Consider the following 14,036-nt stretch of genomic DNA (forward strand, 5'->3'; position numbering starts at 1 on the left):
TCACCTCCAGTCGATTGGGTTTGTCGCTGGCAAAGCAGACAGCTCTATGTTCCTCTTCTCCAAAGACGATGTGCAACTGTTCATGGTCATCTATGTAGATGACATATTGCTCACGGGCAATAACGACAAGATGATCACATCCACCATAAATCAATTGAAGACCAAATTTGATATGAAGCATTTGGGTCTTGCCCATAGCTTTTTAGGCATATAGATCAACCGAACCAATAATTCCTTCTTTCTCTCTCAGTCTCAATATGCCAAAACCATTCTCGAAACAGTTGGAATGTCCAATTGTAAACCGTTGGCCAATCCATTATATACAAAACCTCCGGCTCCACAGGTGCTGGAATTTCTCGGGAACGATCCTAAGCTCTACAGGCATCTAGTGGGATCACTTCAATACCTCACGCTTACTCGACCGGACATCTCATTTGTTGTCAATTCACTTTGTCAACACATGCATAATCCGATGTCTTTAGATTTTCTATTGTTGCATAGGTTATTAAGATATATTAGCGGAACACTAACTTATGGTTTGCCTATAACGCAGGGTGATCTTGTGTTACAATCATTCTCGGATGCCGATTGGGCTGGAGACAAAGATACGAGAAGATCCACGATTGGATACTGCACGTTTCTTGGACACACCCTAGTGTCATGGAGCGTCAAGAAGCAACATACTGTGGCAAGATCATCCACTGAAGCGGAATATAGGGCCATTGCTACGGCACTTACAGACATCATTTGGCTGCGCAGACTATTACTTGACTTCAACATCTCTCTTACCATGCCGACAACTCTATATTGTGACAGTACATCTGCAATTGCACTGGCCAACAATCCAGTGTTTCATGCTCGAACAAAACACATCGAGATCAATAACTATTTCATACGAGATCACATAAATTCGAAGACGATCAATATATTCCCTATCTCTACAAAAGATCAAGTGGCCGATATTTTTACCAAACAACTTTCTACCTCTCGGTATCAGATTCTTCGTGACAAGCTCACGGTTCATCAAAAACCATAAGCTTGAGGGTGTGTATTAAAGGCTACTTGTAATAGGTCATATATTAGTGTCATAAATAACCTGTACACACTTACATGTGTTTGTAATGAGAGCTAGGCTATAAATAGCCGGCTCTGTACTCTGTTAAGATCATAATAATTACTCCTTTTGTTAAACCATGTCCCTGTCTTTACAGAGGACATAATAATTGTTCCAAATATTGACACCCCTATGTGCGATAGAGGAAAAAAAACAGTTCCTTTGAAGTAAGATGAATAAGACATGGAGTTTGATTTAATATGAATTATTGTATTTTAAAATTTTACTGTATTTTTAAGTGAAAAATGAGTTTTTCCCGTTGAAGATGCCCTTAACAATAATAACATTAGAATTAACGAAACACCAATGCCGACAAGAAACAAGAAGAGGAAGGATAATAAAAGGAGCACGGCTTTGACACCGACGGCTAATCTACTAACGCATGTGCGGACCCCATTTCAGGCACAGCTAAGGAATTCACGTGGACAGCTGGGCAATGTGGGGACGATCACATTTTTTTATTTCTTTCCAGCTATCATCAACGGGCATTAAATTTTTGAAAGCTTCTTCATTTACTCGGTGATATTAACGGAATTCTTTCCTAAATATACACTGCACGCAGACATGAGCTTATCAATTCTGTTAGGAGACAACAAAAATACTTTTGCTACAGCAAAAAAGTTGCAGAAGTAGCTCTAAATCATGTACAATATATCTGCACATAGTTTCGTAAAACTAAAAGATTTCATTGTAGATCAAAGAAACAGAGGACTCGAAAGAATATAAGCTGGGAAATTAAGGACTCAGGGGCTGATGTTGCATTCCCTGAGATAAACCTGATCATAATCGACATACTTGGACCAATAGTTGCGATATTTGGTAATGACAATCTCTAACCAAGGCTTCAGATTTCCATTGAAGTGAATGACTGCTGCTCGTTCGATATCTCTTTGGTTCACATTAGGATTGTAACCGAGGCCAAGCACATGCCAGAACCGGTCCAAGATGAATGTTCTCTTCCAAAAAGTAATCAGACCTGGAGGAAGAGTTCCCAGCTTCCACAGGCTTCTATCTTGGTTCTGCAGAGAGTAAAAACCGGTTCACCGTACTAAGACTTTGTTTGGGACGGCTTTTTTGCTGTTTCTTAAAACAACTTTCTAGTATAAAAATTTTAATTTTTAAACTAGAAAGATGCTTTAAAAAGCAATTAAAAAGTTATCCCAAATGAAGCATAAGTTAAGAAGACTACACAGGATTAGCTTGCGTTGTAATTTAGAGAAATCTAAGATAAGCAGTTGTCATGGGTTTTCAACAACAATGTCTCAAAAAAAATGAGAGATTATTCTGTAATTTTTCTGAAAAAATATTCGGAGAGAAGATGCTTAAAAACCATTTTATACGAGTTATTAAAGCATGTAAAAAAATGCACAAGAATGCATAAAATCCAAAAAAATGGGATTTTATTTGAGTGTTTTAATGTAGCATTATCCTTTAAATTTAAAAGATGTCAATTACTTTGTGATCTTTTAACAATGCAAACGTATAATCCATGCAATTTTTAAGACGTGGAAACAGCTTAACTAAGAAGCGCCATCAAAAGCATAACATAAAAATAAGGGAGCTGTGGGAGGAATTTGTGCTTACCATTCTTTGCCAAAAGTGATAGATTTCTGTGATATTTTGTTTCCTCCACTCAGCTAAATCGAAGACATTCATCCCATAGGCCCACCCACAAGCCCGAGGGTCAAAGTTTTTAGTAATCATAGGATTTGAAAAGTTGAGATATCTATCAAACCTATGAAAACTCTCTCCACATGTCTCTACTGCACCATTAACCTTTCCTTTCAGATCAATTGCCCAAAGTCCAGTCAAATCTTTCTGCACCACAATATCATCATCCAAAAACACAACCTTCTCAAGCTTTGGGAAGATTTCAGGAAGGTAAAATCTCAAGTGGTTAAGAATCGACAGGTATTTTGGGTTGCGGTATTTCAGGTTTGGATCAGAATTACCACGTTGAGTCTTGAAGTAATAATCAATCATGTTCTGAGAATGAAGCTGCTTTAGAACGGGACTGTAGCTTGCGTTTAGCCAAGTGAACTCCTCAACACTCTGAACTTGAATAGTAGCATTTTTAGGCGGATTGGCTAAGAACCACATCTTCATTGCAGCATAATTCAGCCTATCAGTTACAATGTGGAAAACATGATCCCCAGATTTCTGCAAGTTAAGGAAATTAAGATTCATAGAAATTATCATACAAATACTCCAAAACTGATTGTGGTTTCATGTGCTCACCTTGGCGTTAAACACAGTGGAATTCACAACCACCGCTGCTGCTAATATATTATCTGAAAAAAGCGCATAGTGATAGAGATCAGAGTTTTCAAGGTTCTGTTGATTCGGAAAGCTCTGCTGGCTTGCATTTAAAGAGTAGTACTCAATTGAAAGCTTCAAGGGAAGGCAGTGCAAGCCTTTGGGTAGGGCTTTTGCTGCAAGTTGGTTAAGAAACATAGCCTGCTTCCTATGAGCTCGAAGCTGTTCTTCAGTAGACTGAAGCATTGCACGAAGCTTCTTCACGATAGCAGAACAATCATCTTGTATTTGTCTGCCCTTCACTAGAACCTGCTCCAATGCCCTTGATTTCTCATAAGCACTAGAACACACAATGCCAAGTAAAATCTATTTAAAGCCAACACTCTAATGAAGAGCACATTAGTGTAATGAATGCTAAAATTTAAAGCACCTACTTCTTTGATAGCTCCGAATCTTTAGTAGCTTCACCAAGTGCTCGTTGCACTTCCCTTATCCGAACACGAAGCTCCCTAATCAAATGCGGGTTGCTTCTAATTGATGCAAGACCTTGATATACTCGTGCTTGTATTAGTTGATCTTTAAGCTGACGAACAATAGCATCAGATGTTGTTTGCTTAGAATTATGCTTATATGTGATTGTCGTTTGATGATTCTGAATATCAGTTTTTGCTGTCATCTTATTTGTTCTGTCGTTTTTCTTTATCTGTCCAGAAAATTCTAATCAAAGTGAGGATATAATTCTAAATAAGTGAAGAACCACGTTCCCTACAACAAAAACTTCTCCAATAACATTGACAATAAAATTAGACAAGTTGGTGTAACATCCTCAATCAAAACTATGTGGCCAAATCAAAATCCTATGTATGCTCTAAAACAGATTTATGCTACCTGGATCTCAAGTTAGTAGTTACAAGTTCAATCCCTGCCCATGCCATCTTTTATGCTAAATATCCCCTAGCTCCTATGCAGAATTCTATCTGTAATTAGTCCTTACCAACCTTATTTGCAATCTCTTGTCCTATCATAATTGAACTTTTGTCCTACTTACAATTAATAAAATATTTATGAAATGATCATATCGTTTAAGAAAACAAAACGAAAGATAGAAGAATAGTAACACCAAGTTTTCAATGCTCATATGGCCATATGTACTCCATCACCAAAACCATGACACAAGATGGTCACCCCATGTTTATTACTATGAGCTCCCTGCTCTAAATAATTCATGATGGAAATCAAATTTGAATCATCAAACTAGCACATGAAGTGATGAGAAAAGACTGAATAAATATGAAGTTTTCTTGGAAAAACTAGTTAAAGTACTCATTCCAGAGAAATGAAGAATAGAAGTCTACAAACCCCAGAAACAATACTGCGACATAAAAAAAAAAAAAAAACTATCAGATTAAAGAAAAATTTTCACAGATCCTGCAGGGGCAATATATAAAAACCAAACGACCGCTGTTGACAGCTTGAGTAAGAAAATCTTAATTAATTTCTTTAACAAACAAACCAATCGTCACCCTAGTCGACGTATTACCTGCTCTTCTAAGATAGGGGTTGTGTTATTTGTCTTCTTAGCAGCATCGTCTCTTTTCCCATCCTCCAATTGGGGTTTTCGAATATCATCAGGATGGTTTTCTTTGTCAGTTACAGGTTTGATCACACCCTCCTTAACGCCAATCACCTCCTCAGCAGCTGACAACACACGGGTTTTGTGTTCTGGAAATTTACGAAATGGCAAAAAGAACATAAAACTCCAAAAATCATAATCACTCACTTTTTGAGAAAATCCTATTACCAATCCTTATTCCACTAAGTATTTCACATAAGAATCCAAATAAACCCTAATTTCAAGAAACTAACACAGGGGATAGTGGAACCTACCTCCAATGTTCGTCTCAACCACTCCACTGGCTGAGATCTGATCCGAATTACTGGAATTATCAGAAAAAAATATTCCAATTGGTTCTTCAAGCGCATCCGAGGGTTCCTGCATTAGATTTCAACCAAAACGTCACAAATTTTCCACAATTCACAAAATAAATATTATAATTAACAACATGAAGAAAACATAACAATAACACTACCTGATGGACAGAGTTTAGTCTAGAGGCTTCGTTCCTCACATTCTGCGCGCAAATCCAAAGAAAATATCGAAAAAAAGATTACTAGTTTTCTTTGATTAACAAAGGGGAAAATGTCAAATCAACTAGCAAGAAGTTTAAAATCTTTGCCGACTCATTTTTCCTTTACCAGATTTGAGACTTCTTCCTCGAAATCATTCTTCCCTGGAGCCCAAAAAAAAAAAACCAAGAAAGCATAGAATCAGCAATGAGATCCCAACTCACCAAAACATCGAAAGGCTAATTTTCGCACATTCATGTGCAATTGAATGAACTTACAAATGGAATTGGAGAAGGTAGCAAGACGTTCGGTGTAGAGGACGATGGGCGCGAGGACTGTGAGGCAAAGCAGAAGCAGAACGGGCTTCCTGCTCACCATCTTTACGCTCACCGGCAACAGCTCATTCCGTAGCAGCCCTTCGCCGGAAAACCTACTGCCCTAGCTAAAACTTTTTTCCTTCACATAAAACAGCCGATAGAAACCGATCCGAGGAGAAATCGCCGCCCGCGAGGAGGCTAAGGCCAGTTTTAAAAGATATTAGTTCAGAAAAAGGAGTTTTCTAACTGAGAAGTATATATAAAAAGCTTCCTCAGAATGATAGAAAAATGAAAAAAAGAAGTTAATGGGAACGTGATTTGACGAACCAAACAACACAAAAAAAATTCCTCCGTTTTCGAAAACGGAGAAGGCAAAAAAACGCTCAAACAAACAAAGCCTAATTTGGGTAGGGAAATTCGACTTTATACCCCTCTTAATCCGTGTCAATTATTCGCTTTTATTTTTAGAAACAAGCATTCGAATAAAAAAAATAATTTCATTTTGAATAAAAAATTAAAAATAGAATTATTATTATTTTAAAAGTTTTTTTTTTTCTATTTGTAATAATAATGACCCAAATTCATACATATTTTTGTCTTAAACAACACGCAGCAGTTGCAATGGATAAATGTTAGTCAAATGCGGTGCATGTGGAACGTCAAGTAAAGGATAACTAACAATTAGTTACTCGCTTATTTGACTTCCATGCCCCATCTAGCTTCCATTTTTTATATGATTAAAGTTATTTGAAGATATTTTAAATTTATATAACATGTTTTAAACATTATTATTTTGAATAAATTCCTTTTAAATAATTCCATAAATTTTTATACTAACAAACGATAAATTGAGCTAAGTTTATCTCTTTGCCAACACTTGTTGAATTTTTTTTCGCAACACTTGTATAATTCTTATAACAGTTGGTGTGTTGACCCAGCAACCCGAACCCGACTCGTTTGAGTCAAACTGGTCAAATCCGGGAACCCGAACCTGACCCGTTTTGAAATCGACTCGGGTCCAACCCGGATTTTCTGGGTCGGGTTTCCTTGTCAGGTCAAATATTGACAACCCTAAATGTATCTTTTTATGTTGTCGTCGTATCCCAATAAATAAATTGTGAAGATGAGCATTTGTGATCTTTTGCCATCTTGAGTACTTGTACAACATATTAATGATCGTGAATCCTTCTCTTCATTCTTACACAGATTCCTGGGTCATTTTCTTAGAGTTAGCCTCCCCGTAGAGTCGGACATCATATACGAGCAGAATTAGATCTAATACAATATATCTTGATCAAATTTTTCATCATGATAGACTTCACAATTTTTTAAATTTACTTTGAGATAAGTGCAATAAAATTACTTATATATTATACTCGTTTCAAAATAAATTAGAAAACTTTAAATTCATTCAAATTAGTTTTTCAATGAATTTAACCATATGTTTATTGAGTTGAATCCTTTTATTGGGAATTTAATTTTTGATGGAACCTGCTCAGTAATTGGCAGTATTCCTAAAATATTATTCTTTTTCTTTAAAAAGTGAGAAGGTATTGCATCCATTGCCCAAAAACAGCGAGAAATAGATTATAAGGATCACTTTTTAGAGAGGTCCAATAAAATTAAGATAATAAAATCATATTAATTTAAACAAATTTTTTAATTATCATTTAATGCAATCTTTTTTTAATTAGGCGTATAATATTTCTCTTTAGAAATTGTTCACCTCGGGTTCCTTATTCCTTGGCTCATTACTACGAATTTTTATTTGGTACCGTCAACTAACGTAGCTCTACGTTCAAACGCCAGTAAATTAGTGTCACGTGCTCTCACTATTTACCGTGCGGCCCAACAACTCGACCCGGAACAGAGCCGGGATTGCTATGTTCGCGTATTGCTAGCATCCCTCTTGTATTTTCCCTTGTCATTGCATTTTCAACTAATTTGTAATATCTATTTGCTTTATGATCATCATCATTAAAAATGTATGGCATCCACTAAAATAAATTATGTTATGAGCATAATTTTTTAAATGGTGTGATTACATATCAATTTATTTTATTTTTTTTCAAAGTGAGAAAGTATTTTTCTAAGTCGTTTTAATAGTTAATGATGATTTTGATGAGTTATTATTACTTGTACGAAATGTTTGCGATCAAAGAAAAGATGATTAGCCACTTTCATTAAATTTTATGATTAAAATATTTAGTCTCGCAATCAATATTCGTTCTTTCTAAAAAACATGACTTCTAAGATAAATAGTTGACTAAATATTTTACTTTTAATCAAAATAAAAAAAAGAATAAAATTATTCTTTGGCCATAATATATTATTTAAAAATATATATTTTTTTTTGAAATAATGGGTGAGTAGTTAAAAATCTAGTATTGAACAACTCTCATTCACTATAATTTGATTTGATAAAAAAATGATAAAAATCTGAGCAGTTGATAATAGCGACTCGAAAATTAGTGCTATAGAATATTATTGACAGTGATGTAAACCGCTGCTATTTGCAGGAGTTTAAAACTGCTTAAATTAGTAGAGATTAAAACCGTCGCCAAAATAAATATTTAATTATTTCCCTAGCTCCCCTCTCGGCGATCTGTTTGTGTTACTCGAGCTGAATCAGCGCTACATGATTCTTTTCCTCGTCCTCAAGTTCAATCAAACATTAATCAAATGCTCAGCCGTTCACCCAGGGAGAAATTAGTATGTACGGAGTTCTGACGGGAAGAACTATCTGAACATGATGTACAAATTTGTACACAGTGTGTATCAAATTTTTGTACACACTCTATACACTCATAGTCGGAACGATTCTTCCCGTCCGGGCTCCTTACAGAATAATTTCTCCCACTGAGCGCACCTTGCCCTAACCTCCTTTGATTTATTTTAGATTTGGGGGATTGAGACTTGATATTCATAAAAAAATTTTACCCCAACTATATGCATATGATTATCATAACAATTATCTTGGTGCTGAAAATTTCATTTCTCATATGCTATATTTTTTACGTTTTTACTTTTAAATGCATATTTGAATTTACTTATGTTTATCTTCAACTGAACTAGAGCGTGTGGCCTCATTTAATTATTTTTAGTGAAGTTTAATTGATGTTAAATTTATGAAATAAATGTCTTCTATTGCCCTTAAAAGAAATGTTATTATAAATAAAGTAAATATTTTTAAAGCTATTTTAAAAAGTAGCTTTCTAACATAAAAATTTACTAAAAACAATAAAAAATAATCACCAAATATAAATTATATATGCATAAAAAAAAAAAAAGTAGTATGAAAGCTCTCCAAACAAAGCCTAAAAATTAATTTTTTTATTTATGTAAGTAACTATAGTATATAAAATACAATTATTATTATTTAAAGGAAAATTAGTTGTTTATATTTTACAAGATAATACTTTATCTTAAAAAAAAAAGAATTATTTAGACTATCTTGATTGCCATATGGTGAAATAGAAATATTCGCCTTATAGATGATAGAAATGGTTGCTACATGTTAGACTAAGATATGTTGGGCTCAATATCATGGGCCCATATATTTGAATTTAAGCAAACATGTTGTTTTTTTGGGCCCATAGATTATGTTAGATTCAACTTGCCATGGTCTTTTGCTCTTATGGCTCATTCTTGCTAGTGCCTTCTCTATGACGTGAGGCAGAGCTCGGGAAGAAGAGAGATTGAAAAAGAGTAGAATATTATTTCTTATATTAAATCAGTAGGTATACAGGAGTTTATATAGATGTAGGCAAGCTAGACAGCCACTAGGAAGAGGCCACGTGTGGTGATTACAAGAATGCTAATTACACAGATTTAATATATGGTATTACTTCACAGCCCCCCTCAAGCTGTTGCTTCGGAGGAAGAAACGAGCTTGTCCGTGAGCCATTGAAATCTGGGTGCTGGAATAGCTTTTGTAAACAAATCTGCGAGCTGATCTTTAGTGGATATGTGATGAACTTGTAGATGGTGATCCTTGATGCAGCTGCGAATGTAGTGGCAGTCACTTCGATATGCTTGGTACGCGCGTGAAGTACCGGGTTGTTTGCGAGAGCAATTGCGGAGGTGTTGTCGCAAAACAGAGTGGTTGCATCGTTTTGTTTGGTATTCAGCTCTTGTAAAAGTCTGCGGATCCAAATGATTTCAGCGGAGGCAGTGGCGAGAGCACGATATTCGGCTTCGGTAGAGGATCTGGCGACGACATTTTGCTTTTTAACTGCCCAAGAGATGAGAGATGATCCTAGGAAGTTGCAGTAGCCCGTGGTGGATTTCCTGTCGACTTCGTCCCCTGCCCAGTCCGAGTCCGCGTAGCTTTGCAGAGTTAGTGTACCCCGGAACAAAGGAAGACCGGTATGTATTGTTCCTTGTAGGTACCGCAGCAGACGTTTTAGTGCTTCAAAGTGGGCTACGGTGGGATTTTGCATGTGCTGACATATTCGATTGACAGCGAAGGATATGTCCGGCCTCGTAATCGTTAGAAATTGGAGCGAACCGGCGAGATGACGATAGAGAGTAGGATTAGAAAAAGCGTTAGAACTTGATGGATTATTGGCAGATTTAAGTTGAAATGGTGTAGAAACCGGTTTACAATTAAGCATACCTGCCCGTGAGAGAATTGTTTGAGCGAAACGGCTTTGATTTAGATGAAGACCATAGGTGGTGTGAACAACCTGTATGCCGAGAAAATGAGAAATAGTGCCGAGGTCCTTTACTGGAAATCTGGAGTTGAGATGGGCAATGAGATTGTTGATAGCGGCTTGACAACTTCCTGTTAAGATTATATCGTCAACATAGACGAGGAAGTACATTGTAATTTTATTCTTGTTATAAATGAACAAAGAGGTATCCGATGTACTTAGCTTGAAACCGTAGGTGATGAGGTGACCGGAGAGAGTTGCAAACCATTCCCTTGGCAATTGTTTGAGTCCGTAGAGAGCCTTATTCAGGCGACAGACGTAGGTTGGGTGAATTGCGTCAGTGAATCCATGTGGCTGTTTCATGTGAATAGTATGATGAAGATTGCCATGGAGAAAGGCGTTAGACACGTCTAACTGATGGATTTTCCATCCTTGATGAAGAGCGAGGACGAGCAGAATTCTGATAGTGGGCATTTTTGCAACGGGACTAAATGTCTCGTTGTAGTCAAGCCCATGTTCTTGATCAAAGCCTTTGGCGACGAGGCAAGTTTTATGCCGCGCGATGGTTCCATCCGATAAGTATTTGGTGCGGAACGTCCATTTGCACCCGAGAACGTTTTGGTCCGGTGACGGTGGGACAAGATCCCACGTGCCTTGAGATTGAAGCGCTTGAAATTCAGCGGACATAGCTCTTCGCCAATGTTCCGATCGGGCGGCTTCAGAATAAGAGGTTGGGTCGGTGACGCTGTTGGAGTCCGTGTGAATGAGATTAAGAATTGTTTTTGGTTTGAAGGTGCCAGTCTTAGAGCGTGTGATCATGTGATGTCTGGGTGGAGGGGTTATGGCCGGAGTGGAGCCAGTTTGAGAGTCGGGAAAGGATTCAATTGAAGTGGGAGCTGCAACAGAGATTGGCTGAGTGGCAGTGGAGGAAAGAGTGGTTGTATTGTTGCTGGAGTTGTGCAGATTAGTTGGAACGAGAAGGAGTAGAGGTGTCGGTCGGAAGGGTGGTTTGCTGAGGAGTAGTGGATTGGTAAGGAAAGCTGGCTTCATTAAAAACGACATGACGAGAGACATAAACGCGGCCGGATTTGGGATCGAGGCAGCGATAACCTTTCTGAGTTGTGGCGTAACCAATGAAGACGCACGGAGTGGATAGGGAGGAGAGTTTGGAGGGATTGTAAGGTTTGAGCCAGGGGTAGCATAGGCACCCGAAAATCTTAAGGTGAGCATAGGATGCTGGCTTTTGATATAGCATGTGATACGGGCTGAGATTTTGGGTAGAGCGACTAGGAGTGCGGTTGATTAAGTAAACGGCTGTGAAAAGTGCTTCAACCCAGAGAGATCGGGGAATGTTTGCTTCGATGAGAAGGCTGCGAACGATTTCGAGAATGTGCTTGTGCTTGCGTTCGGCAACTCCATTTTGAGGAGGAGTGTGAGCACAAGTGTATTGGTGAATAATGCCGTGCTGTTTAAACAGATTGTAGAATTTGTTATTTATGAATTCACCTCCGCCATCTGATCTGAAAATTTTAAGTTTAGCATTGAACTGACGAGTAATCATAGAATTAAACTCAAGAAATTTGAAAAAAGCATCTGATTTATTGACTAATGGGTACACCCAGCAAAATTTGGTAAAATCATCAATAAATGAAATGTAATAGCGTGCGCCTTGTACAGAAGTAACTGGGGCTGGCCCCCAGACGTCGGAGTGAACGAGGTCGAACGGTTGAGTCGTGGAGCTGATGGAGCGGACGAACGGCAGACGTTGGCTTTTGGCCAATCTACAAGAATTGCAGTGAGAGCTATTTTTATTACAAATATAGGGGATGTATTTGAGTAAGGGAGAGATAGTTGCTTGGGCTGGGTGACCGAGCCGTTTATGCCAAAGATCGGAGACTTCTTGTGCGGAGAAGAGAGCGAGCTGAGACAGACGGCTTGCGGTTCTAATGGGGTAGAGGCCATCACGGCATGGACCCGTGAGAAGAGAACGACCCGTCTTCGAGTCCTGGATTTGAAATCCGTTAGCAGAAAAAAGAACAGTGCAGTTGTTGTCCTTGGTTAGCCGGTGAATAGAAATGAGATTGAATGACAAGTTTGGAACATGAAGGAGATGCTGCAGTTGAAGGTTACCTGAGGGAGTGGGCAAGATGCCTTTACCTGAGTTTTGAATAGGTATTTGGTTGCCGTTGCCAAGTGTGATTTGCTGATTACCTGTGTATGGTTTAATGGATTGAATCTGAGATTGGTCGGCAGTGAGATGGCTGGTGGCGCCGGTGTCAAGAAACTAGTCGTTGTGGTTGGTTGCGTCATTTTGAGTGAATAAAGCAGTCTTGGAGTTTTCTTCCGTGTAAGCTGGGTCGTGACGATGCCAACATTTGAGGGCAGAGTGCCCCGGTTTGGAGCAAATTTGACAGGTAATAGATCTTGTATTGGGTTTGTCGGAACGAGTGCGGACGGGACGAGTGGTCATCGACGATCTGCCTCTGGAGGTGGAGCGGCCGCGGTTGTTGCCGCGGTAGGTCGTAAGAGCTGTAGAAGGATCGGAGATCTGCAAGTTTTGTAAATCCTTAGCGGCTTCTTGCACGAGATTCAGCTCTTCGCTGCACAGCAATGTGTACAGGTCATCAAGACTTAAAGGCTGAAGGTTTGTCCTGATGGCAGTCTTGAAAGCTTGAAATTTAGATGGAAGACCATTGAGCGTATAGAAGATGACTTCTTCAGGATCAAGAGGAGAACCGGTCGCGGCAATTGCGTCGACGAGAGCTTTTATGCTGAGGAGGTACTGCGACATAGTTTGGTTGTTCATGGAGACGTGATGAAGTTCATTACGTAGTTGTATGGTTCTTGAACGGGTGGATGATTGAAGGCGGCGAGCGATGGTGTCCCAGATTTCAGAGCAGTGTTCTAGGGAAAGAACATAGGGTAGTATACTGGGTGAGATAATCGAGTAGAGCGCGGCGGCGAGATTTTGGTCGATGAGGACCCAGTTCTGGACGGAAGCAGGGTCGGTGGATGGTGGGGATGGGCAAGTTCCGTCAAGAAAGCCATCGAACCGGTTGGCTTTGAAAATCTTGAGGACTTGAGATCGCTAGAGGGGATAGTTATCTGCGGTGAGGGTGTTGGAGATGACGCTTTTGATATTGCTCATGAGAAACTTGAGCTGTTGAGGAATTGGCTGTTGATCAAGAACGTTGGTGGATGTGGGTCTGTCTTCGGTGGTGTCCGCATTGGATGAGGAGGACGCCATGAAGCTGAGGAGGGGAGCTCTACGATCTGATGGATCGGAGGAAGAAAGAAGAGAGACCGGAAAAGAAAGAAAAAGAAAAAAGAAAAGTCAGGGGAGCGCCTGCTCTGATACCATGACGTGAGGTAGAGCTCGGGAAGAAGAGAGATTGAAACAGAGTAGAATATTATTTCTTATATTAAATCAGTAGGTATACAGGAGTTTATATAGATGTAGGCAAGCTAGACAGCCACTAGGAAGAGGCCACGTGTGGTGATTACAAGAATACTAATTACACAGATTTAATATATGTTATTACTTCACAGCCTCCCTCAAGCTGTTGC

The 14,036-nt window shown here is 38.7% G+C and overlaps 1 protein-coding gene across 1 annotated transcript; it reads right to left on the reverse strand.

The window, feature by feature from the left end:
* Positions 1-1,679: 1,679 nt before the first annotated feature.
* On the reverse strand, positions 1,680-6,013 carry LOC110111505 (probable galacturonosyltransferase 4). Its single transcript, XM_020843416.2, has 9 exons — positions 5,776-6,013; positions 5,627-5,661; positions 5,461-5,502; positions 5,258-5,363; positions 4,911-5,092; positions 3,805-4,073; positions 3,353-3,710; positions 2,699-3,274; positions 1,680-2,133 (listed from the first exon to the last, which is right to left on the reverse strand). Exons 1-9 carry the CDS (start codon positions 5,873-5,875, stop codon positions 1,858-1,860), a joined length of 1,944 nt encoding a protein of 647 aa, XP_020699075.1. The 5' UTR covers positions 5,876-6,013; the 3' UTR covers positions 1,680-1,857.
* Positions 6,014-14,036: the final 8,023 nt, after the last annotated feature.

The sequence above is a fragment of the Dendrobium catenatum genome, unplaced genomic scaffold (assembly GCF_001605985.2).
Source record: "Dendrobium catenatum unplaced genomic scaffold, ASM160598v2 fragScaff_scaffold_847, whole genome shotgun sequence".
NCBI classification, from domain to species: domain Eukaryota; kingdom Viridiplantae; phylum Streptophyta; class Magnoliopsida; order Asparagales; family Orchidaceae; genus Dendrobium; species Dendrobium catenatum.

Bases quoted from the DNA above. Each gene is read 5' to 3' on its own strand.
- LOC110111505 (XM_020843416.2), bottom strand. From the start codon at position 5,875: ATGGTGAGCAGGAAGCCCGTTCTGCTTCTGCTTTGCCTCACAGTCCTC. The intron at 5,364-5,460 runs GTAGTGTTATTG...AATCTAATGCAG, and splicing joins GACTAAACTCTGTCCATCAG to GAACCCTCGGATGCGCTTGA. The intron at 4,074-4,910 runs GTAATACGTCGA...TTTTCTGGACAG, and splicing joins CCCCTATCTTAGAAGAGCAG to ATAAAGAAAAACGACAGAAC.